This window comes from Lynx rufus, unplaced genomic scaffold (assembly GCF_022079265.1).
Source record: "Lynx rufus isolate CCGP_SWC_20201006 ecotype Redwood Valley unplaced genomic scaffold, mLynRuf1.p SCAF_1, whole genome shotgun sequence".
NCBI lineage: Eukaryota > Metazoa > Chordata > Mammalia > Carnivora > Felidae > Lynx > Lynx rufus.
The window spans coordinates 73,702,462-73,727,416 of record NW_025814823.1 but is presented as its reverse complement, the minus strand read 5'-3'; the positions used below and the strand labels follow the sequence as shown (position 1 = coordinate 73,727,416).

At 40.0% G+C, this 24,955-nt stretch overlaps 1 protein-coding gene across 1 annotated transcript in view; it reads left to right on the top strand.

Moving 5' to 3' along the window:
* CCDC168 (coiled-coil domain containing 168) overlaps positions 1-23,493 on the top strand; it is a 29,815-nt gene extending 6,322 nt beyond the window's left edge. Inside the window, exons 4-9 of the mRNA XM_047075345.1 lie at positions 1,045-5,423; positions 6,015-8,549; positions 8,943-15,887; positions 15,936-20,168; positions 20,283-22,657; positions 23,158-23,493. Coding sequence (XP_046931301.1) covers positions 1,045-5,423; positions 6,015-8,549; positions 8,943-15,887; positions 15,936-20,168; positions 20,283-22,657; positions 23,158-23,493 — 20,803 coding nt within the window. The remainder of the gene's footprint in view (positions 1-1,044; positions 5,424-6,014; positions 8,550-8,942; positions 15,888-15,935; positions 20,169-20,282; positions 22,658-23,157) is intronic.
* The last annotated feature ends 1,462 nt before the right edge of the window (positions 23,494-24,955 follow it).

Here is a 24,955-nt window from a genome sequence, read left to right as displayed (position 1 = left end):
TCCACACAACAGTAAGCTTAGGAATACTTTGCTTCATTCTAGGTCAGGCTGCCTGCAGATACAGACCCTTTCCTCTGCTGTCTTATTTCCAGTTACATTAAATACAGTGTATGACAAGAATTTATTAATACTGTACTGTAGTCAACATCCATGCGAGTATATAAAATGGCCCCCATGCAGAAAAAGAGTCCATTGAGCCAATAGATAGCAGTGAGACTGTCAGTGATAGTGAAAGTTGTTCTACACAATAACCCTTCTCTTGTCTCCCTCATACCAGCCACGAGGGTTTTCAAAGGTAAGTGCAGGTTAATTTATTTTTTTTCATATTTTGTATTTCCTTTATTATTTTCTATTATATTACAGTATTGTAATCATTTTATATGAATATTTTTGGGTTGAAGAATGAATCACTTGAGTTTCCATTATTTCTTAGGGGAAAATTTGCTTTGATATACAAGTGTTTTGGATTACAAGCATGTTTCCAGAACAAATTATGCTCACAAACCAAAGTTTTACTGTAATTTTAACTTGCAACTTTGACTCTTTGCTGTCAAAAGTTGACTTTGAGGGGCACCTGGGTGGCTCAGTTCGTCCAGGTTCCAACTCTTTGATTCAGCTCAGGTCATGATCTCACAGTTCATGGGATTGAGCCCCGAGTTGGGCTCTGTGTTGACAGTGGAAAGCCCACTTGGGATTCTCTGTCTCTCTCTCTCTCTCTGCCCCTCCCTTACTTGTTCTCTCTCTCTCTCTCAAAATAAATAAATAAATTTTTAAAATAGACTTTGGGATAGGTTTTTGAGGTAAAAATCCCTCATTCTCTGAGAAATGAGAATAATTTACTTCACTTTGTCAGTGGATTGATTTATTCAATGAGTGGAACTAGGTTATGAGTTATTCTGTAATGTGAATAATGACTTTTCAATTCATCTTTATATTGAGCTGTGTTCTTATACTCTATTGAGTTACCTTAAATCTATAAGAGAGTTCTTGTTTGAAATATGTCTTAAATGACAACTCATTTACAAACTGTTTTCTTATATTCAGAGTTGATGAGTTTTCAGTAAGAACAATTACTTCATCACTTAAAACTGAAGACAAGGAAGGTAACTTTGAAGATAGAGTTTCACCAACAGATGAAGTAATATGGTCAGGTACTAGTGAAAGTAAATATCAAGTAAGTTACTCTAGTGAAAGTCGTATGCCATCTTCACATGGGACTAGCTCATCTTTGTCACTGTTTCATTCAGAAGTAAAGGAATTTTTTCTTAGCCATAGAGGATATGAAAATGAACATGAAACAGCACAATTTTCATCAAGGAAATTATTTGCAATATTGAAAACCAACAAAAATAAAAATCCAGCATTTTCTTCTGACTTTAACTTTTCAAGATGCTCTAGCATCTCTAGAGAAAGTGAAGGTCTAGATATGGCACCATGTCCTCCTGCCCACTTATTTCTTTCCAGAGATCAAGTCAGACTTCTGGAAGAAACTGTGAGAAATCAAATTCCTTTAAAACCCAAAACTATCTTAGAGAGTAAAACTACTTATCCATACTCAAGACCTCAAGAGTCCTTGATTCAAAATCAACATTCTTTTGGAATGCATATTCCTACCCAAGCACAAGATTCTTTTCCAGTACAAAATGCTACTCAGAATCAAGGTTTTTATGAAGCCAGATTTACTAGTCAAGCCCAGCAATTTGTTAACAACCAAGAATCAGTCAACAGCCAGCCTGATATCATGGCCAGGTATTTTGCTCTGCCTCAGGATTTGATTAGGAAGCCATTTTCCAGCAGCACACAAGACTCCTTCCAGACCCAAGTTCTGGGCAGAAGCCAACATTTGGTTAATGTCCCACATTCTGTTGAGACTCAACATTCAATCAAGGGCTTAGAGTCTGATAATAAACACTTACATGAGACCCAATATTCTTCTGTTTGGTTTCAAGATTCAAACCAGATTAAACATTTAACGCAGGGGCAAAATGCTATTTTTAAGAATGCCAGATTTCTAGTTTTAACTGTAAGTCCAAATTCATTTGCAGAAGGGATGCTCCAAATAAGGAGTGTAAAGCCAGAGGGCCAGAAACAAATTGCTTCTTCAGAATTAAACCAGTATTCTGTATATAGCTCAGTGCCTCTTTCACTTACCTTTGAAAGGCAGAAAAACTGGAGAAAAGCATTACACGGTAAAAGTAAACTTAGTCGCAAAGTTTCATCTCAAAAGTCGAAGAAACCACCAACTCCATGGGTATTTCAAATGACAGTATGCCACACTTCAAAACCTGGCAAGTTAGGATGCAAATATAATGCTAAGAAGAAAGAATTACATCCAAGGAAAGGTGTATCAGATATAGCTTTGCATCTTCTTTACTTTTCCAAGCTTGTTCCTCCTTATAGTAAGAGGTATTCCAGAAAAAAACTAGTAGAAGTCATGCCAGGTGTAACAGGATGTAGACATTCTCTGCTGAAGCAAAACAAGTCACTAGATGCAGAGAATGTCAGTTGTGTGGGGTCTGTTGAGAAAAGAGGAACCTCAGGCAATGCTAAAAATGTAAAGCAGCATGGCAGAGAAAATGAAGGACAAAAAAACATCTCAGCAAAACTTCCATCCTGGGTAGAAGAGTCTTTCATGGTCAATACTTTTCCATTAAAAGCACCTTGTTCTTTATTAATAGAAACAAACTGGAAGAATAAACAATCTCTTAAAGACCCAATTACACAAGAAAAAGAAATTGGTATTGCAGAGTTCCATGCCCCCAATAGTAAAAAAACATCTGACCTGCATATTCCAAAGCATGAGTCACCTTTAGAAGAAGCTATATCAGAACCTTGGCAAAAATTTGCTTCCTCTTCTGAAATGGAATCAAACAGAAGAATGAAAACACGGGAAGACCTAAAAAGTACAGAGAATTCCCATCTTCCACTTTCAAATGGAGAGGAGTTACCAACTAATTCGCCAGAAACACAAAGGTGCTTTCCAAACAGAAATATACAGAAGGAAAGAGATTTTCTGGAAATTGTTCTGGAGACTTCAGAGGTCAATTTGCTCATTTCACTAGGAACTAAAGAGCATAAAAGCAGTGAGCAAGTAGCAAGTGTAAAAACTCAAGAGAGTACAGAAGATACAGTTATGAAGGAAAAGAAACCATTAATCCTTCATGTGACAGAATGTGATGACCCAAGTGAAAGTGAGAGACTGCAATGTAACACGAGAAGCAACATAAATATGCAAGATAAAAGAATATTTGCAACGTTTCACAATGCCACTGACACTACCATTTCTGGGCCGCCTGATATGGAAATGCGGAGCAGATTAAAAGCCAAGACAGATACATCGACAACAGGGTTTAGTTATTCAGTGGTAGAGCAAGAGAAATTACCAGATGAAAAGAAGGCATCGGATGCAAAATACATTGAGGAGAGATGTATTAAAAAGCCACAAGAACATGACAGAGAGGAAGAGGAACCAACTTTACAAGAAGCAGTTCCACAGCTGAAGCAAGATTTCAGGGTCAGCCTGCAACTAAAGCAGAAGCCTAAATATGTCAGATTTGAAATTAAACAGAGCAGTTCAGGTAGTAGAAAAAACCAAAATAAAGAGCAAGAGGTACAACCACAAACTCTTTCTACAGAAACAATTGTGGGGACTGGTCCATGCCCCACAATGGATCCATTTCAAGTTCAAGTAAAGCAAATCACGGACAGACCTACAGGCAGAGAGACTGCAGATGCGAAGAATCCTCTTACAGTGCTAGAGAACTCACCAGTGGGTGGTGTTATAACTGATACAACAGAACGTGATGTCCCATTTGGTGGAAGCCCCAGGAAGATACCAGATGATCATATTGCAGAGGAAAAGGAAGACTTAAAACGAGTTTTCCCTGCAGCTGCCCTGGGGTTGTTCATCATCCGCACACTTCCTTTATCGTCTTTCAAAAGGCAGAAAATCAGAAGAAAATGGTCAGGAGCAAAAACGGTACTCGGTCCCAAACTTGTCATCATGAAAGTAAAGAAGCCAGCAAATTTACTGATGCCTAATATCAGTAGGAATGGTATACCAAGTCTTAGGAGAAGATTGAGAGGCAATTTTAAAATCATAACTAAACAGATACTGCAAGATAAAATTGTGTCTGATGTGCTTGTGAATGTTACTTACCCCCACATGTCTACTGTGCCTCGTATTAGAACGCACAGCAGACTCAATGCGGAGAATCCCGGCCATACCAAGCCAAACCAAGAGGAATCAGAGGATGAAAGGGAAGAAAAGCATTCCAATTTTATTAATAAAGGAAATGACTCTGGAAACACACTAGAAGAAGCTAAATTGCAAGATGAAGTGAGAGGGGACGAAGCAGCTCGACCAGAAGCAGTCCTTCATGGTCCCTGGCACCTCAGATTGAATGCAAATCCCGAGAAGGAGTTCAGAACAGAGGAAGAAATGCCTCAACCAGTTACATCCGGAGAAAGTCTTGTGGAGTCTGTTGACACCCCAATAATGGATCTACTTCATGTTGAGAATATGAAGAAAAGCCTAGCAACACAAGCAGACTTAAAACGCACTGCAGATGCGGAGATACCTCTTCCGACATCAGGAAAATCAGTGATTGGAGACCCTATAAACCAAACAAGAGAAAGTGATGTTTTAGATTATGGAAATGATACAAGGGAAATGGGTTACTTTTTTGCAGACACAAAGGCAGAACTATCAAAAGATTTACCAGCAATGTATTCAGAGACTTTTAATTGCCACATGCCTGTTTTAACTCACTCAAAAGTGAATAAAAACAGAGTACGATTCTCACACACAGAATGTCCAGTGAAGCCCAAGTCTGTACCAACGAATACAGTGAAGCCGTCAGTTTCGCAAGTATTTAATAGCACAGGTCATAGAAAGAAATTGGACTCCGAGGCGAAGGCCAAGTTGGAGAAGATCAACCAAGCTAATGGATTGGTATATGACTTTATAAGTAGCCTTTTTTCTCCTATGCATAGCAGATTACAAGGAGAGACAAACAGCTTCTGTCACACTCAGTTAAAGCAAGGGCAATTAGCAGAGGAAGTGAGACCACGGTATGTTGATTTCTTTGATAAGTGTAGTGCATTCCATGACCAAGAAGAAAAAGAGAAAGACGGAGAGGAAGTGGAGCAGAAAACATTGCTAGAGGCAGCTTCGCAGCATACCCAGCATCTCTGGCCCTATGCATGTCAAGGGAAGGAGACCCACCTTGACGAACAGTACACAGCACTGAGCAGTTTAACACAGGAGCAAGATGCTCAGCACCAAACATGGTTTGCACAAACTGCCTTGCAGACTAGCCTCCAGATGGCTCCTAGAGAAGGCGAGGAACTCGAGAAACCCAGCCAAACAGAACATGCCATAACAGCCCCTATGGGTGCCGAGAGTCCACCTCCCAAAGCAGAGAACTCATCATTTGATAACATTTTCAACACCATGACAGAGTGTGACTTACCATCTGGTGGAAACCCGAAAAGGGTAGTAGATTCTCACTTTGTGGAAAACAATTCAGAGTTACCAAAAGATTTGCAAGTGACATGCCTGCATTCTTCTGGTTCTGTTGAGCCCTTTGTTTCTAAATCTGAAAGAAAGGAAAACACATTAGAATTAGCAAGGAAGCAAATAACAGCAAATCACAGATATAGAACTATTAGGGGAAAAAAGCCATCAGCTTCACATATGCTTAATGGCACGCAGAGCAAGGGACTGCAGTGCAATTTTAAAACAAAAATGAAAAAGCCACAACAAAATAAAAACGCAGCAGATGCATTTCTCAATATCATTCAGTCCTGGGTGCCTATTTTGCCCAACACCAAAATGAGTAGCGGATTAAATGTAAAGACAGATATGCAGAGGGTAACAGGACTTGATTATATGCAGCTAATGCAAGAGAAATTGCTAAATGGAGGAAAAGTATGTTGCCCGGATCATATCGTGAGTACCTTATCTAACAGTATGAAAGATGGGAAAGAGGAGGAAGGAAAACATGAAGTGTCACCAGCTCCAGAGAATAGCCAAAGCTTCATATTCAATGTGTATCAGAAGGAGAATTTTGACCTTGTCCAATCAGATGAGGAGCTGAAACAACCACAAAGTCGAAATCTTCAGGTACAACCACAAATACATGGTACAGAAACTGTTTTAAGTTCTGCTTCATGCCCCATACTGGATCAGCTTCAATTTGGAGAGCTAGAGAGTTACGCTGGGTTTTCACCTCCTAAGTCAGAGGAAGTGAAGAATGATGAGATCATTTTTCCTGCAAGAGAACATGGTGTCCCATCTGACGCAAATCACCAAAAGGAACAGGCTGGTGGTGTTGAAAAGAAAGACACAGTGACTTTTGATTTCTGCCTACCTGCTTTATCTACACCCCAGAGAAACTTCAAATATTCAGACAAGAAAACCTCAGTGAATACCAAATATGGACTTTTAAAGGCAAAGAAACTGTCAGTTTCAAACATATTTAATATCAAGGGTGCTGTTAGCCCAAACCATAGAAAAGAATTGGGATGTAACCCTACAACCAAAATGAAAGAGGTGCATCACGGAGAAAAAATGGCAGCCAAAATGTATTCTTTCATGACTATTACCCCTGACATTAATACGTATAACAAGATAGAAAGAGAAAAAGATATGTTAGGAGAAAGAAGTCTCAGGGCTAAACAAGTAAAGCAAGCAACATCACCACTGGAAGGGAATATTACTTCAGATGACACCAAAGAAAACAGTGTTCAAGATGAGGAGGAAGAAACCGGTGACCAGGAGATATTAAAAGTAATTTCACAGCACAGCACACATTTCAAATTCTGTTCAGGCCAGAGGGAGGAGCTTGACCTTCATCAATCAGAAAACCAAGGAAGTGGGAAAATTCTCTTTGTTATAGAACAAGACATCCCACAACAAATGCAGCCTACAGATTCCATGCTGGGAGAGAAGCCAAAGAAAAGCCACCATCCACAAAATGGTGCAATATATATAGCAAGTTCAAAGCTTCCTCCTCTAAAGTCAAAGGACTCACTAATTGGTCAAGTTTTAGTGGATACAGTGAAGGGTGGTGTCCCAAGTGTTGGGAGCCATATGGGGGAACTGTACCATCATGGTAAAGAGGAAAATGCAGAGTTTAAAAAAAATCTAGAAGCAACTGTCCTGGAGTATTCGGAGGTCTCCACGCCTGATCTGTCTGAATCGAAAAGGCAGAGAAAGACATTTACATGTAGAGCCTTAAAAAATCAAATGAGTCCCAAATGTGTAATTATGAAGGCAAGGAAAACGCCAATTTCAACAATATTTAGTATCTCAGGGAATGGTTGTCTAAAAAACTTACCTCCAAAGACCCTGAAATCACAGAACATTGACTTTTTAATTCCTACAAAGTGCTCTGGGGTACTGGAAGATCTTATTGCAGAGAAAAAAGAAGGATTAGCACAAGAATTTCCAGCAACGATTCTGGAGTCTTTGGATTTATCCACACTTGCTTTACCTGCATTGAAAAGAAGGAGAAACCATTTAAAATATACAGAGAAGAGAAAGAAAATGAGTCTCAAATGGGTAACTTTGAAGACAAAAAAGCCACCAATTTCCCAGACACTTCACATCACAAAACGTGGTATTCCAAGCCATAGAAGGCAATTCAAATGCAACTTCAGTATCATGATGAAACAAGGTAAACCCGTGGCAGACAAAACCCTAAATGCCATCTCCTCTCCCATGCCTGTTTCACTTGACGTGAAAATGCATAACAGAATAAAAGCAGAGTCAGATGTGTTGTGGACAATGAGATTTAGTCACGAACGGCAACAGCAAGAGCTGTCACCAGATGGAGAGAGAGCCAGCGGGGCCTTTTCCAGTGACAAGAGGGGCCGTGCCTCCAGGGGCATGAAGGAGGTCAAAGGCCAACGTGAAGAAGCAGCCCCACGGAGTTCTCAGCACTTCAGTTCCATCACTGGTAAAATGGAGGAGCCTCGCTGTGTGAGATCAGAACTAGAACTGGAGAATTCAGCAAGGAAAAAAATCCCAGAACCACTTAACACAGCTCAGGAGCAGCAGCAACAAACACTTTTCACACAAAGCGTGTTGCATTGTGTTTCCTGCACTATCTTGAATTCACTTCCAGTTGAGAAGCTACCAAAAAGAACGAAAGCACAGAAAGGCTTGCAATATGCAAAGAGCCCAAAGCTTTTATCTCCGGAGCTAGGGAAATCTGTTCGTGAATCTTTAATTATTACAACACAGAGTGACATCCCATCTGAAAGAGGCCCTAGAAAGGAACTTGCTGGATCTACTCCAGAAGGGAAGAGAAGATTGCAAAAGGATTTACAAGGGAGAACCTTGAAGTTTTTGGACTTCTCCACTCCAGCTTCATCTGATTTTAGAGGGTGGAGAAAGACACCACAAATCCCCAAATCTAGAACGGGGAAAGCACAGATGGCATCAATTTTAAAGACGATCCACATTGCTAGGTCTGCAGCTCTTAGCCATGGAAAGGAACAGGACTGCGTCTTGGAAAACATGGCCCCAGAAATATCTCAAGGTATGTCAGATATATTTACGAATACCTACCTTTCACATACACCCGTTTCACCTGCCATCAAAACGCATCAAAAAATAAAAGCAAAGAAAGACCCATTAAGGAATAAAAGCAGTATTTCACAGCTAGAACAACATGAAGGGGAAAAACTGTGTCCATATTCCTCTAATAATGGGAGAAACTCAAGCAGCACATCAGAATCAAGATGGCAAAGTGGGAAAGAAAGAGAGGGTGTTGGAGTTTTATTCGAGACAGGTCTACATTTCCTGTGTAGTACAGGAAGGAGAAAAGATCAAAATATGTTTATTACAGAGCAGGAAGTACAGCGACAGACAGTGGTTTCAGAAAATAAATTGGAGTCTACTTGTCCTCCTCTGATTCCACTTCACATTCAAGAGCTGAGGAAGAACATCCCACCACAAAAAGACATACCACATAGACTCAGTCAAAAGATTCCATGTCCAAAATCAGGGACAGCACTGTTGGACTACTTTTCAACTGATGGAGCAGAGTGTAGTGCCAAATCTGATGCGAGCTCTGCAAGGAAGCTGGATGTTCACATGGCAGTTTCCCTACGACCTGAAGACAAGGGGGAAGGCATAAAAACTCACAAAGTAGTGAAGCACAGAGTTGATCAAAATATTCCACCGGGAAACTCAGTGCTTGGAGATCCTGATGATGGAAGCTCTAGGAGGAAAATGAGTGGTCGCATTGCCAGAAAACATAGAGAGTTGCAAAGAGATTTACTAACAACGTCCACAACATCCGTTTTCTCTGACTCTATAAGGCAGGAAAAGGTATTAAAGTTTCCAGGAAGGAAAAATCTCACGGGTCCCAAATGTGTAACCATGAAGGCAAAGAAGCCGCTTTGTTCACAGATGCTTCATATCACTGAGCATGATAATCTCTACTGTAGAAAGGAACAGGACTGCAACTTAAAATCTTCAATAAAAGACAAGCAACAAAATAAAAGTATAGCTAATGCATTTTTGTCTCCCGCACCTGTTTCGGCTGATAACAAAATAGATATCGAAATGCAGAGCACATCAAAAGCAGAGACAGATCAACTAAGAGTAAATCTGCACAGCCATATCCCTGCAAAGCGAAGGAAATCACCATGTGATAGGGAAGCATGGAACCAGGCCAGCTCAACTGATATGCAAAACAGATCAAGCAAGACAATGAAAATGAATGTGCAACATGAAAAGGAAGAGGAAAATATCCAAAGAATGTTATTGGATTCAGTTCCACACTGTGGGCAACACCACCGCTTCAGCGCCGATCAAATGAAAAATCCTGGTTCTTCCCAATCAACATCTGAACTGAATCATTCAGAAGTCAGAAGGACTTGGAATTTGCCTTGGACAGCACAAAAGATGAGACAAGAAGAATGCTTTAGAGAAACCGTTTCGGAGCCTGTTTCTAGACACATGATGACTTTTCTTCAAGTTGAAACAGAGAAAAAAGGTCTTTCTACTCAAGAAGGAATAAAATGTATGGAACGTGTAAAGACTCCATTGCCAAAAGCAAGGAAATCAGAGACCGCTTCAATAAAATGTGGCACTCTATGGGATGGAAATCCTAGGAGACGTTGGGATAGTCCTATCTTGGGGAAGAAGGCATGGAATCAAAATGACTTAGTGAGAACAGTCTTAAAACCTTCAGATTTTTCCAGCCTTGATTCATCTGTACCCAAAAGCCAGAGCTATGCATTGGAGTTTGTAAGCAAGAGAAGTATAGTAAGTTCCAAGCATGTAACTTTGAAGGCAAAGAAACGACCAAGTTCACAATTGCTTAATACCATAAGGTGTATTACAGGAAGCCATAGAAAGAAAAAGGAGTGCACATTTCAGTACAAGATGAAAAGGAGACAGTGGATTGAAAGTGTTGTAGAGGCGTCACTCCCTGCTGTTGAGGGAACTGAGATTCCACCATCCAAGATAGTGACTGATAAACACTCATTCAATACAATAGCAAGGAGCACCATATATAACAGAACACTTCACAAAAATATGCGTGGTCATACTACAGAAGAAAAGGCAGAGTTAGAGGAAAACTCTGCCACAACTTTCTTGGGGCCTTTAGATTTCTTCACACCTATTTTATCTGACCCTGAAAGCCAGAAAAACACAGTACAGTTATTAGAAGAGAAAATCACCTTGAATATCAACTGTTCAATTATGAAGAAAAAAGAGCTGGCAATTTCACAAATACCTAAGATCAGAAGGCAGTTTACCACAAAATACAGGAATAAACCTGGATCCAATTTAAAAACGAAAATGAAACAGATGAGGCAGGATAAAAATGTGGCTAATACATTTCCAAATACCATTGACTTCACACCGGATACTCCTGACCTTAGAAGGCAGAGCAGATTGAAAACAGGGATTGACAGAGGATCACAGTTCCGTCACACACAGCCAACACATAGAGAGCTGCCAACCGAAGGGCTAGTGATTTCACAACCGCTTCATGCTACCAGTCGTGCTGCTTTAAGCAATAATGAGCGACAGGAAAAGAAGATAGGCACGAGGAGAGAGAAAACTGTATTACGTGTGGACCTCAAATCCGTATATGATTCCATGCCTATTTTTTCACACATAAAAATGGAGCCATCACCTAGTACCTGGGGTATCTCTGAAGAGTCTTCTGAAAAGGGAAATGCCCTAAACAAAGCAAATGCTAGCTCTGCTTATGCCTGCACACCTGTGTATCTTCAAATCATAAAACATAAAGCTATGGCAAAAACAGCAGATGTGAAAAACAGTATGCATACCAAACGGGTAAAATTGAAAGCAAAGAAGCTACCTGTTTCCCAGCTGTGTCATACTATAGGATGTAGGACCAGAAGAAACAAAAAGGAACAGACATGTAACATGAAGAAGCAGAAGAGGGAGTTCCGGCAAGATAAAACTGTAACAGATTTACTTCTGAGCACTATTTGTGATTCTGGATCTGGTCCATCTCAAATTAAACAGTTTACAGAAGTAAAAAGGGAGAAAGACAGGCCAAGAAAGCCCCTTTACACTCCTCCCCAGCGAAAGCTAGAGAAATCACTAAGCCAAAGAAAAATGTCATCTTCAGAGTCCACTGATATTAAGAATACTATATCAAGAAATATCAAAACACTGAAACAATACATTAGAGCGCAAAAAGAAAATCGCCAAACTCTTTTACTAGACATTCTCCCTCAATGTAGAGATCAGTTAGTGATTGGCCAACAAGTGACGAAGGAGCTTGACCCCGTGAAAATAGGAGTAACGTTGGAAAGAGAGGTATACCCTGGTCTATCTTCCCAGAACAGGGATATCGATTACCCTAGGTTCAATGCCCCAAGAGTTAGAAAACTTACAGGATGTGAATTCCTTGTTGCACAAAGAGTGAAGGAAGAAGACATAGACATGGTTGAACGTTTGGTTTCAATTCCATCGGGGAGACAAGTATCAGAGAAAACCGATGCTTCATTAAGTTCAAAAGGACAGAATATATTTCTCACAGAGTTGAATGCTTCTCAACAGAAGACTTGCAAGGAGCAAGAATTGCCAAAACAAGGAAGTGTTTCAGTGACAAATCTGGGGTCTGTTGCCTACCCCATTATGGAACCTTCTCGTTTGGAAAACACAGGAAAGGTAGCTGAGGAAGAGATGTACACCAGCAAAAAAAATATTTCACATCTATTGGGAAGAGAAGATATAGAAGAAACTGATATCTTCCAAGGCTCAAAAGGACAGAAGTTTCTTTACACCAATCTGGTGGCCCAGCAAAATATATCTGCAGTGCGGAAAGGAGAGGTGGAGCCAGATGACATTCCTGAAAGTACTGTGGATTCTGTATCTTGCCCAAATAGGGATAATCATTTCCAGATAACACAGGTGGTAAATACAAGGAAGGAAGATGTAAGCATTCCTATAAATTTATATGTAAATCCATGGAGAAAAGAGCAATCACAGGTAACTGATAGTCCATTGAGATTAAATGAAAAGAAAATGATTTTTTCTGAAAAACTGAAGGCGAAGCAACTACATAGGTCTATGCAGAATAAAGAAAATATTCTGGAATCCATTTCTTCACGCATAGTGCATCGACTCCATAATAATAAGCTAAAGAAAAATGTCTCAGCGAAAGGAAGGAGTTCAAAAGTTTTGAGTTCAGTGGTAGATGAAGCATCAAATAAAGCAGATACTCCAGTAGACCAACCTCCATCCTCAGAAGGAGTTGACTTGCACAACAGGAGAAGAAAAGAACCTCAAAAAGAAAGTACATGCAAGGCTCTTCCAACATCTGTTTCTTATTCCTTGACAGATGTCCTTCAGATGAAATTGCCATGTGTAAAGGAAGTATTAAAGGCTCCAATGTACCACACTTCAAATACAGAAGGAATTGGCTTGCCTGTTGAGGGAAAAGAAGAAAAGCAACCAGAATGTATACACCAGATTTCTCCAAAACCTGCTTCTCACTCTTTGAGGGACATATTTCAGAGCAAGATGCCATGTAAAGAGAAGGCATCAAAAGAAGTAGTTAGCACCATGGATTACATTCCAAGTACAGAACAAATTGGCTCGTTCATTACAAGACAAGACAGCAAAGTGCGGATAGGTAAAGGTAAACCATGTATGAAACTGACAAGCTTGTGTGCTTCCTTACCATCTCTACCACATACTGATGTGAATTCAAGAATAAAAGTAGGGCAAGGTAAGTCTGGAATACTAAAGAGCTGCCTTCTACCTCTAAAGTCCCAGGTATCATCAAGTGTCAGGAAAACACTATTTGCAAAGTCAATTAATAGAGATAGTTTAAGCCGTGTAATAGAATCAAAACATTTGCCACAGGGAAAAAAGGAAGATGGAGAAAATATAGTATATGTGAAAGACATCATGGGCCTCAAATGTGTCACTTTTAAAGGAAAGAAAACATCTTTTAAATATATACTGCATGGAAAAGAGCCACAGTGGAATAACAAAGAACAAGAGGAAACGATGCAGAAAGATAAAAGTGATCTAGACATGGTTCAGAATAAACACCATGCTTCCTTTCCTTCTTCACTGCACCTGGAACGGATGCCTGGAATAAAGGAGGTCCTCATGCGAGGAATCGCAGGATTTTGTCTTCCATCACTGACACTCAAGGAATTATCTGATGCAATGGGAGTATGTGAGGAGCCAACTGATGATATTTTAAGCAGTATAAAAAAAGCAAAATATATGCCACGGAGAGATAGAGTAGAAATGGCTTTGGAAGAAATAATGCAACCCAAAAGAATAGCTTTGAAAGTGAAACAGTCTCCAATCACACAGGAATTACAGTTGAACATCAAAGAAAATGAGAAAAACATTCAGGAACATAAAGATAATCAAGTTGGGATTCGGAACACATCTTGTATTTCCGTCTCTTTTCCATCTTACTCAGAAGTGGACATAAGAATAACAGGGGAAGAAACCAGGCTAATAAAAAGAAGGTCCTCTTTTCTACAACCAGAACTCCAGGAGTCATCAGATATAGAAAAAACAGCATACAAAGAGTCTGTTTATGGTGATATCTCAAGCAGCATAAATAAAGCCAAAGAACATATAATGCAGGAAGAAGAGGAGAGAGTAAAAAAGGAAGAAGTCATACCTTTCAGGGAAAAGAAATCACCAATTTCACAGGAAACCCAGCTGGATATTGAAGAGCAAGAGACAAAGGTACAAAAAATTAAAGATGAGCCAAATGTCCTTGTGAGCAATACCAGCCCTTGCATAATTGCTCCTTCTCATTTAAAGTTGGGTACAAGAATTAAAACAGCAGACTCTCTAACTGAAGTTGCAAGATACTGTATTCCAGAACTATCACACCAGAAATCATCAGATGCAGTGAAAAAAGCAAATAAAGAGTCCATTGATGACCATGCCGCAAGTGATGTACAAGAAGCAAAAGACTATGTGCCACAGAAAGAAGAGGGTGATGTAGAGATATCAGCTGAGAGAGACGTGATGCATCCAAAAGATAAAGATTTAAAAAGAAAGCAAGCACTTTCACAGGACATACCACCGGATCTTAAAGAGCAGGTGAACGTGGATCTGGAAAGTGAAGAGCAGGGGAGAATGGAGGGAGGAGGTAAAGGTGAACGGGAAGTGGTTCTGCCCACACACGGGGCTTCTGAATCTTCTCTAAGTCACCATGAATTGGACACAAGAATAGAAGGAGAGGAAGACAGCCAAGGAATAACAAGACCTGCTGTTTCACAACTACTGTTACAGAAATCATTTGAGGCAGGGAAAACAGCATATACAAAGTCAACTGGGGATGATATCTCAAAGGATCTAAGAGTAGTGCAAGAGTATGAGCCAGAGAAAGGAGAAGATGGAAGAAAAATAGTAAATATGAAATATCTAATGTATCCTAAAGGCACAACTTCCAAGGAAAAGGTATTACCACCCCCACATGTACTCTATACCTCTGGGAGCTGTGGCTCCCAAATTGTAGAAGTACAGACAAACATGAAGGAAAAATTAGGAAACCGACAGGAAAGAAGCAAACTAGATAAGCTTCTGACAAGAACTTCTCTACTTCCATTTAAGTTAAACAAAGGTATAGGAGGCAAGGAAGAGAAAGAAGGAGTAACAAGACCCTCTCTTCCACCCTCATGGCACAAGGAATCATCACATGCCGAGGAATTAAAATATATAGTACCACCTTTGAATGGCATCGCAAGCAGTTCAAAAAGAACAGAATACATGACACAGACAGAAGAGGAGAAAGCAAATACTTTTGAGGAAGACATAATGCACCCCAGGTACATAGCTTTGAGGGCAAAGAAATCACCCCTTTTCCTTATACTCAAAACAAAGAAACTGCAAGTCAACATCAAAGAACAAGGGGAAGTGGGGCAAGAAGATAACGAGGACACTGTTGTGCTTCTGAGCAGAATTCATCCTTTCATCACTTCTTCAACTCATCTTAAGTGGGACACAATAAAAGATGAGGAGGGTGAGCCAGGAATAATAAGAAATGATGTGCCACATCTTGAGCTCCAAGAATCATTGCCTTCAGGGCGAGTGGCACCTACAGAGTCATCTGATAGCCATGTGATAAAAGAAGAACAACACCCACGACAGGAAGAAAGGAACAGAGTACAAACAGAAGCCACAGATGGCTCAATGCGGCCCAGTGGCACAGATTGTAAGGCAAAGATATCACCACCTCCTCCTGTGTTCAGGGTTACTGAGCACAGTGCTTTGAACAACAGAAAGGAACCACAGTGGAGCATGATGGAGAAAGTAGAACAAGAGCAGCAAAGAACAGGTGACCCTGATGTGGCTCGGACAAAAACTCCTCCTTCCACACCTTCCCCACCTCACCACAGTTTGGACACAAGAACCAAAGAAAACAAGGACTCACTTGCAATGATAGGATGCTCTCCTTCACAATTGCTGTGCCCTGAGTCATCAGATGCAGGAAAAACCAGACATGCAGATTCCAATGAGGGCATTGGCTCATTCGATGTAACAATAAAAATTAATCAGCCTATGCCATGTACAAAGGTAAAGAACAGAGTAAACATAAAAGATGGGGAAGGTAGAAGATTCCCAAAAATAATCACTTTGAGAGCAGAGATATCCTCACCTCTACATCTATCCAGTAGAAAGAGACTACCTTTGTATATTAAAGAGCAAGGGAAAGAAGTGCAAGAAGGCAAAAGTGAACCAGAAATGGTTCTGAAGGAAGCCTGTGCCTCCTTGCCTTCTCCATCTTGCCTGAAATGGGACGGGCAAATGAATGAAAAGGAAGACACATTAGAAAAAACACACTTCACTTTTCCACCATCAAAAATTCAGGATCCATCCAATTCAGGCAAAGAAGCATATACTAAGTCATTTTATGGTGAGTTAAAAGAGAAGGATAGACTCAAAATAGATATTGAAGACAAAATGGTCCCAAGATGTATGGCTCTGAAGGCAAAGGAAGTACCCCTTTCACATATACTAGATACCAAAAAATTGCAGTGGAAAATGAAAGAGCAAGAGAGAAAGATGCAGAAAAAGAAAAATGACCTCGTTGAAAATCTGGGAAACATCTGTACTTCTTTACTGACCCTACCATATCTTAAATTTGGCAAAACAGAAGGAGAGGGGTACATGATAAGAATTACAAATGTGCCTCTCCCACAACTACAGTCCAAGGAATCACTAGATGCAGTGAAAACAGCATATGCAGAAACAACTGATGGAGAACTTTCAAATGATGTAAAAGAATTAAAAGAACACACGTTACAGAAAGAAGTGAGAGATGGAGAGAAAAACGTGGAGATGAATAGTACAGTGGCTCCCAGTGATAGGCATTTAAAAGAAAAGAGATCACCTATTTTACTTAGATACAATCTAAGTGACCATCCGTGGAAAACTAAAGACCAAGAGGGAATGGCTCAGGAAGGTCAGCGTGAGCCAGGTGGTACAATACCAACTAAGACTTGTACTTGTACTTGTAGATCTTCCCCACTTCACCTTTACAAGAATCCCAGATGTGAGAAAAAGAGAATGGCCATATTAACAAGATCCTCTCTTTCCCCAGTCAACTTCCAGGAATCATCAGATTCTGAAGATGTGGAAAGTGTAGAGCCAACTGCTAGAGATATTTTAATCAGTCCACAAAAAGGAAAAGATCAGATGCCCCAGAACAAGGAGGGGGGTGAAGTAGAAACAGTAAACCTCGTGTTCCCCAAACATCAAGAAAAGAAGATACAAGGAAGTAAAGATGAACCAGGTGTGGTTCTGGCCAACACTTCCTCTCCATCTTCGTCTCTCCCTCTCCTCCAATTGGATAAAGAAATACAGGTAGATGATGAAATGTTAGTAGCTACAAGGTCTGTTGTGCAGAGAGTATCAAATGCCAGAGAAATAGTACATACAGAAGCAATCGGTGGTGATGTCTTGCAAGATAGTCAAAATGCGAAACAATGTATGCCTCAGGAAGAGGAGCAGGACAGAGAAAAAACAAATATGAAAAGTATGGCGCATATCACAGATATAATCTTGAAGTCAAAGAAATCACCTCCTTCACGTATGCTCCATAGAACAGAATTGCATCTAATCATTGGAGGGCAAGAACCAAAGAAACATGAAGGTCAAGGTAAACCACCCTGTACAGTGCTCAGAAAAATTTATGTTTCCAAACATTCAGCTAACCCTACATTAGATAAAGGTACACAAGTAAATGAAAAAATGCTTGGAATTAGAAGGCCCTCTCTACTTCCATGCATGCTTTCAGCATTATCAGGTGCAGGGGCAATTCGTGATGTAAGAGAAAGAAAACAACATATGTCACAGAAAGAAAAAAAGTATGAAGTGAAAACAGTTGATATGAGGATTAGGATGCATCGCAAAGAGGCCAGGATTTCATCAATTTCCCATATCTTTAACACAAAGGAATTTGTGTTGAATATTAAAGAACAAAAGGAAAATATGTGCAAAGGTGAAGATGAGCTACCTATAGTTCTGACAAGGACTTTTCTTTCCATCCCATCAGCACCTGCCCTTTATCTAGACTCAGGGAACAAAATAGACAAAGATGTACCAGGAGCTACAGGATCCTCTCCTCTCCAGCAAAATCTCCAGGAATCATCAGATACCCAGAAAACAGCAATTACAGAGGTAGTTGCTGGTGATAGTGAAATCGTTGTGAAGAAAGTCAAACACTCTGTGCCACAAGAAGAGACAGTGCAACAGTGGACATCCAACTTCATGGTCAGTGTACAGCGAAGGAATGAACCTCCACGAGTCAAATCTGAAGGAGACTTGAGTCTGTTAGTTTTAAATTCACAGCATGAGGACATTTATTTAACAGGATTTGGTACCATAAGTGGGAAAAGGCTGGAATATTTCTTTACAGGGCAAGAGGCTCGACCAGAAAAATACAAAACAGAAACTTTTACTACGTTTCTTTCCTACCCCACAAAGGATCCAGCTAAGATGGCCAACCTGAAGAAAGAAACTGAAATAATGGATGATTTAAACCATAAAAGGAGTCCTAAGAGTTTAGTTTCACCACCAAGGAAAATATCCAAGGAAATATATGTCACATTTGGTACCCCTGTACGTGCAAAAGGATTTTCTGTTTCAGAGCAAGATGCCCCCCAACAAAAAACGTTATCCAAGGCATCTCCAGGATCTGGAAATTCATACACATCTGATAAGCCAGAGAAAGAGGTACAAAATCATGATAAAATGAGCAAAATGCCCTCTTCCAAAGCATTAGCCCTACAGACAAAGGGATTGCTTGAGAAAATGAATATCACAGAGTTAGATACTCCCCCAATTATAGAAGAACAAGAGATTGTTGTGAAAAAGCAAGTGGTGTTACAGTCTGAAAGGGGACATAAGACCTGCCTGGATTCCAGCCTTTGTCTTAAACTCCCACTTAAAGATGGAAGGCAGAAGACGCAATTGGAAGCAGATGTATGCAAGCAAACTATGGTGTACCCCAGAATACAAATACTACCAGGAACACATGTGGATATTACAGTGTTTGATACCCTCGGAGGGAAAAAAGAGCGGGCATTGCTGGTGCCAGAACAAAAGGAATGCATTCTAGAATCATGTCAGAAGCCTCTTCCCTTCCACTGGACTTTTCCAGCTCAATCTGAAGATCTGGAAGGAAAAAATAAAATGGACACCAGTGCTATTATAAATCTGGAGCAAAAAACATTAGAACTGGAAGAAGGGGAATTAAAAATAGACACAAACATAGCTATCTGTCTGGAAAAGGACAAAACAGAAATGTACAAACACATCATTGTCAGTCTAGAGGAGAACTTAAAAAGGGACACAAATAATGTTGTAAATGGGAACACTCCATCTCCAAAGGCAGAGAAGTCTCAAATTAACACTCAGGTGATCACTCATATAGGAAACAGCTGCCCAATCAAGCAAAAACATAAAAAGGACCTAGAAGTCCCTGGTGCAAAACAAAATATTCAGCCACGAAAAATGTTTCAAAAACATATTCTGGATTCATTTTATGCCTACATTCCTCTTTCTCTCAAGTTTGAAGGCCAGAAAGGCAGATTAACAATAGCAGATTTGAAGAGAGAACTGAGCCCCAAATATTTAACTATGAAAACCCCAAATCACCCAATTTCACAGATTCTTAATAACACAGGACGTGGTATTCCAAGCAATAGAAAGAAATTAGAGTATGACTTCAGCGGACCAAAGAAAACAGTTTTGTGGCGTGAAGATACTTCAGGAATATGTATCAGAAGTCTTTCTATTTCCACGGTGAATTCATCTCAGACTGAAGAAACAGCAGAATCTGAGACAAACCTAGAAAGAGAAAAGATACTCTGTCTTTCTGAATTCCAACAGAAATCACCAAGCACTAGTGACGTTAAGAGGAACAGCTCAAACATTGTAAAAGAAGGGTGTCCTCCCTTCCCCCCACTGTCAAAATCAGAAACAAACCTCAGCCATGAAGCAAAGGAAAACATTTTGATTCCACAAACAAAAGAAGAAAACGTTGTTCCAGGGCCTGATAGCTCAAGGATCATAAAGGAACCCTACTTGCTTATGACTGAGAAAGAAGAAAAGGCACCAAAACCCATTCTGACGCCCACAGAGTGTCCACTCATGTCTGATGATCCAAAGGACAGTGTAGAAACCCACATGGAAAGTACCCTAAGCATGAATATTTCCCTCCCAGGAGTAGAAGAAACACAACATGGGGCTGAGCTACTCGATATCATGGGGTGTGCCTCGCCACCAGAGCAGGGGGATCAGAGTGAACCTATCCAGGACACAACGACACCAAAGGTCCAGCAACAAAAAACTTTTCCAGGAAGTGGGCCTGTACCATCCCAAGTTAAAAGTAATGAAATAAAAGTAGTGGCAGAAAGGACAAGTGCTGAAAGTTTACTTCCTCTTTATGAAGCAGTTAAAAATATCTTGGAATCCCAGATAAAAAACATGATTCAGGACAAAATTTGTGAGGATATACTGGAAAAAATAAAAGCTCATAAGCCTGATGCTTGGAAGTCACCATCTTTTGCAGGAAGTTCAGATACAACATCCACAACAAAACCTCCCAAATTGCAGCCAAAACTCATTTTGGAACGTCTTCTTCCCAAAGAAAACAATAAGCTCACTAATCATTTAGAGTCAAAAGCGTTTGAAATAAAACTGAATCTGATACCAGAGATAGCAAAAAAATCTTTCCACAACTTCAACTTTTATCTAAAACAGTCTATTTCAGAACATAACAGTTGGAGGCTATATCCAAGACATAAAAAAATGTGCTTTTTGTCTCTAGAAGGGATTGATGCTACAGAACCTAATTTAAATCAGAAATACCCCAAGGATTCACCTCCTGTCCGCTGTATGAAGACATTGATTGTCAATGTTTCAAGTGACGGCAAAGAGATCATTGCAAACCAAAAGACTATTAGAAAGCTAGAAAGTGTAGCATCTTCAGCAACTTCTGCTAATGAGATGCCATTGACTCCTATTCTTCCAAACTACTCAGCAGAAGAAAAAGACAAACTTTTTGTACACTTTTCTATAAAAACATTAGAGATTCAAATGACAGCCTTTCCCAGAATTGTAAGAGAATCCTACACAATGGCCAATGCTCAGAATACAAAGAAACCTTTATCTAAATTTGTTAATTCTGGTACCAAAGTACCAAAACGAAAAAACAAAATTTTGTTACTTTTCGAGGAAAAATCTCTTCATCAAATAGATCTTGATTTGCAATACAAATACCTTCATTTTCTCCTGGGGCTTCCAGTCAAAAGTATGTTCCCTAAACCAAATGCACTTCCCAAACATATCCTGAAGTTAAACACAGTTGCAATTTGTAAAAATAGAGATTACAGGGGAGAAAGCGGTGGTGGTCTTTGCATTGACACAGAACCGTTAGTACAGCACATCTCTTCCAAAAAGCAAAGTCCCCATGAAAACTCATCATTGATGAAAAAATTCCTCAAGCCAAACCATGTGTGCGCTTCTAACGCTGATCAACAGGCCACAGCTCAGAAAGATAGTACAGTTCTTTCAGAGTTAAAGTCTCATGTGACTCCAGAAAAAGATAAACAATGTCATGGGTGGTTTCAAGAAACAAATACGTATAAATATTTTGATCCAAAGACTCAGGAAAGTGCTCCCCATTTAGTTGATTCCCATTCAATTCCGATTTCTGAAGATTCTGCTGAGAGTCAGACAAATATTGAGAGTCTAGCCAACTTGGAGGCATGCTCAGCTCTTGAAGTATATGGGAGCAAAGAATGTATGTTCTTAGAAGCAAACCCATATTTAAGTCAGGAATCCCAAAACATTCTGTTTGAATTACAGAAAGGCATTCCTTTGGAAAATCTCTACAAGATGAGAAAAAGCAAAACTAATTTGAAACCATTTTACAGGGAATATTCAGGTTCCCATCATGGTGTCAGAGGCTGTAGAAAACATTCCTCAATTGTGACACCTACTTATGAATCCCACAAAAGCAGGAAATACGGGTCATCTGACACAACGCCATTTCCTGACTGGTTGTGCTATGGTTCATTAAATACTGTAGACGTTCCATCTAGCTCATCTTCTGTTGCATTCAGTGAAGGGAAGTCTTCATGGTCTGCAGGGCACAGAACCACCTACTCTTTAGCTCCCTTAACGGAATCAAATATCAAATTACATCTTGCAAAAAGCCAAGGCAAACCTTACAGTCATCTTGAAAGCAAAGAAAGAAAGAAGGCAAAGTTGGATTTATTTCGAAAGAACAACCTTCATTGGGACTGTGATTACAGTTATACACAGAATAAAGAGAAATGCACAAGAAAGAAAAAAGTATGTAATTATGAGTCAGAAAGATTGAATCATTATGCAAGCAAACCTAAGTTACCATCAAAGCCTCATCGAGAGGATGTCTACTTCCATTCTGAAAGCAAACAAAACCAGCCGTTTTTTTATGCCTGTATGCCAGCAGATTCGCTGGAGATTATGCCTCAAACCATTCGCTGGACTATTCCCCCAAGAACTTTAAAGAAGACAAACTTCAGAGTTCCTCTGGTGGCAAAGATTTCAAGTTCGTGCAATATATGGACTTCATCCAAAAAGCTCTTGGGGTCTCTCTTGGAGTCCTTCAGTCCGGTTCATCCAAATGGATATAACCATATCTAGATTCATCTGAAGTGGAAAGCTGGTTGTTATTGTGGTGTTCTGTGAAAAATAAAATCAGATAAAGTCAAATGGTCTTTTCATCAAGTGTCTTCTAAACCAATAATGTTTTATTTCTTTGGTAGATTTGCACAACTGTTCTGGACGGATGGGGTGGAAAAGCAGATGACTTTGGGCTTGATCCCACCATGCAGTGGGGTCTCCTTTTAGTTTATGCTGCCTTCCTCATAATCGCACAGGAGAGGACGCTCTCTTCCTATCCCACACCAGTGACTGAGGATGAGTTGAAGGACATGGAGCCTATAAATGAGATTGGGAGAGAATGACCAGAAAGTTGGGACTGCACAGAGGGAGAGAGTTTTTTAAATAGCAGTGAGGGTTCAGTAATGTCAGATGTCACGAAATACAGGAGTAAATGCTGATTTTGCGAAGCCAGATTCCTGTGATGACTTTGTCCTCCTTCTGGACCTCAGCAGCAGCTCATTGACCTACATGTGATCATCATCTGCCATCACGAGGGGGGCGGGCATCAAATCATACTGGGCGCTCGCTCCGGAGCATTGCCACTGTGCAGGAACATCCTCCGGGAGGGGCAGGAAGCGATTCTGCAGCACTACCAGGGGAAGGGAGACTACCTCCCCGTGTACCTGTACTACCCGCCTTCCTACCACTGCCTGCACACACACTTCACCGCCCTGGGCTTCACGTCCCCTGGCTCAGGGGCACAGCAGGCTCACCTGATGGTGGAGGTGACTGAGAACCTGGACTGTAATGCCAACAGCAGACCTTACCTTTGCCCTTGGGGCTGATGACCCCTGCTTGAACTCTTGCAGGAGGTCCAGAAAACCCAGGTCAACCCAGGGGCTGGGGGGAGAACACTACAGATCGGTGGCATTGGGGTGGGGGTGGGGCAGCAAGAATTTTAGCAACAAGTGAATATTTTAAAAATATATTTTGTACCGGCTTATTCCTAGTATGTGAATAAAGTACGGGTCTCATTCAGAAAATAAATTTGGGAGGGGGGGCTCATAAATATTCCATAATGCCAATCATTTTATAATTAAATGACAAGACAGATGATAGTTTTTCATATCACCATTACATTAATGCCAGGAATAGCAATGCCTCCTTTATTATAAATGCTACTTGATCTTTTTAAAACATATATTTACTATACTTGGAATATTTGGGCATGATTAATAGAATAAACAATTAGAAAGCATTCCATTTTTTTTTACTAAGCAAAGTACATAGTTTTATACAATTTACACACAAGTTTTAATGTTAGCAATAGAAATAATGAAATTATTTCACTTGTTGATATTTAATAATAAAAAGGACTTTAACTCTGAAGACATGCCCTACAACCATACAGTAGATTTTGTCATCAATATGAGAGTCTTGGTATCTGATATGAGTTATGTCCGTGGGGTTTGACAATCAGATGGAATATATCAGTACTTATTATAGAAAATTTTGAGCACGCACACACACACACACACACACACACAAGAAAACAAAATAGTATGATGTACTTCTAGGTACCCTTCACCTAGCCCTCAAACTTTAACCTGGAGCCAAAGCTGCCTTATCTACTTCTCGTCCACTTCTCCGTGAGTATTTTGACACAAATCACAGACATATAATTTTATCTATGAATATTTTCTATATCTCTACAAGGTAACTATTTTGTAACATAACCATCTCATATCTTAAAAGCTAACACTGATGTCTTCATATCAAATAGTCAGAAGATTTTCAAGTATTTCATGATGTCATTTCCTAAGTTGGTTTGAATTGGGATATAAAGAAAGTCACACTATGTGCTTGGTCTTTTAAGTCTTTTTTTTTTCTTTAAAGCTTATTTATTTATTTTGAGAGAGAGGGAGAGAGAGAGAGAGAGCACACAAGCAGGGGAGGGGAAGAGAGACAGGAAGAGACAGAATCCCAAGCAGGCTCTGTGCAACGCAGGGCTTGATCTCATGAATCGTGAGATCATGACCTGGGGTCGAAATCAAGGGTCAGACGCTTAACCAACTGAGCCTACCCAGGTGATTCTCTTTTATTTTTATTTATTTTTTAATTTAATTTTTTAATTTTTTAAAATTTATGTCCAAATTAGTTAGCATATATGCAACAATGATTTCAGGAGTAGATTCCTTAGTGCCTTAGGTTTTTGCTTGCTTTCTCCTCTAGGATTTTGATGGCTTCCTGTCTTACATTGAGGTCTTTCATCCATTTTGAGTTTATTTTTGTGTATGGTGTAAGAAA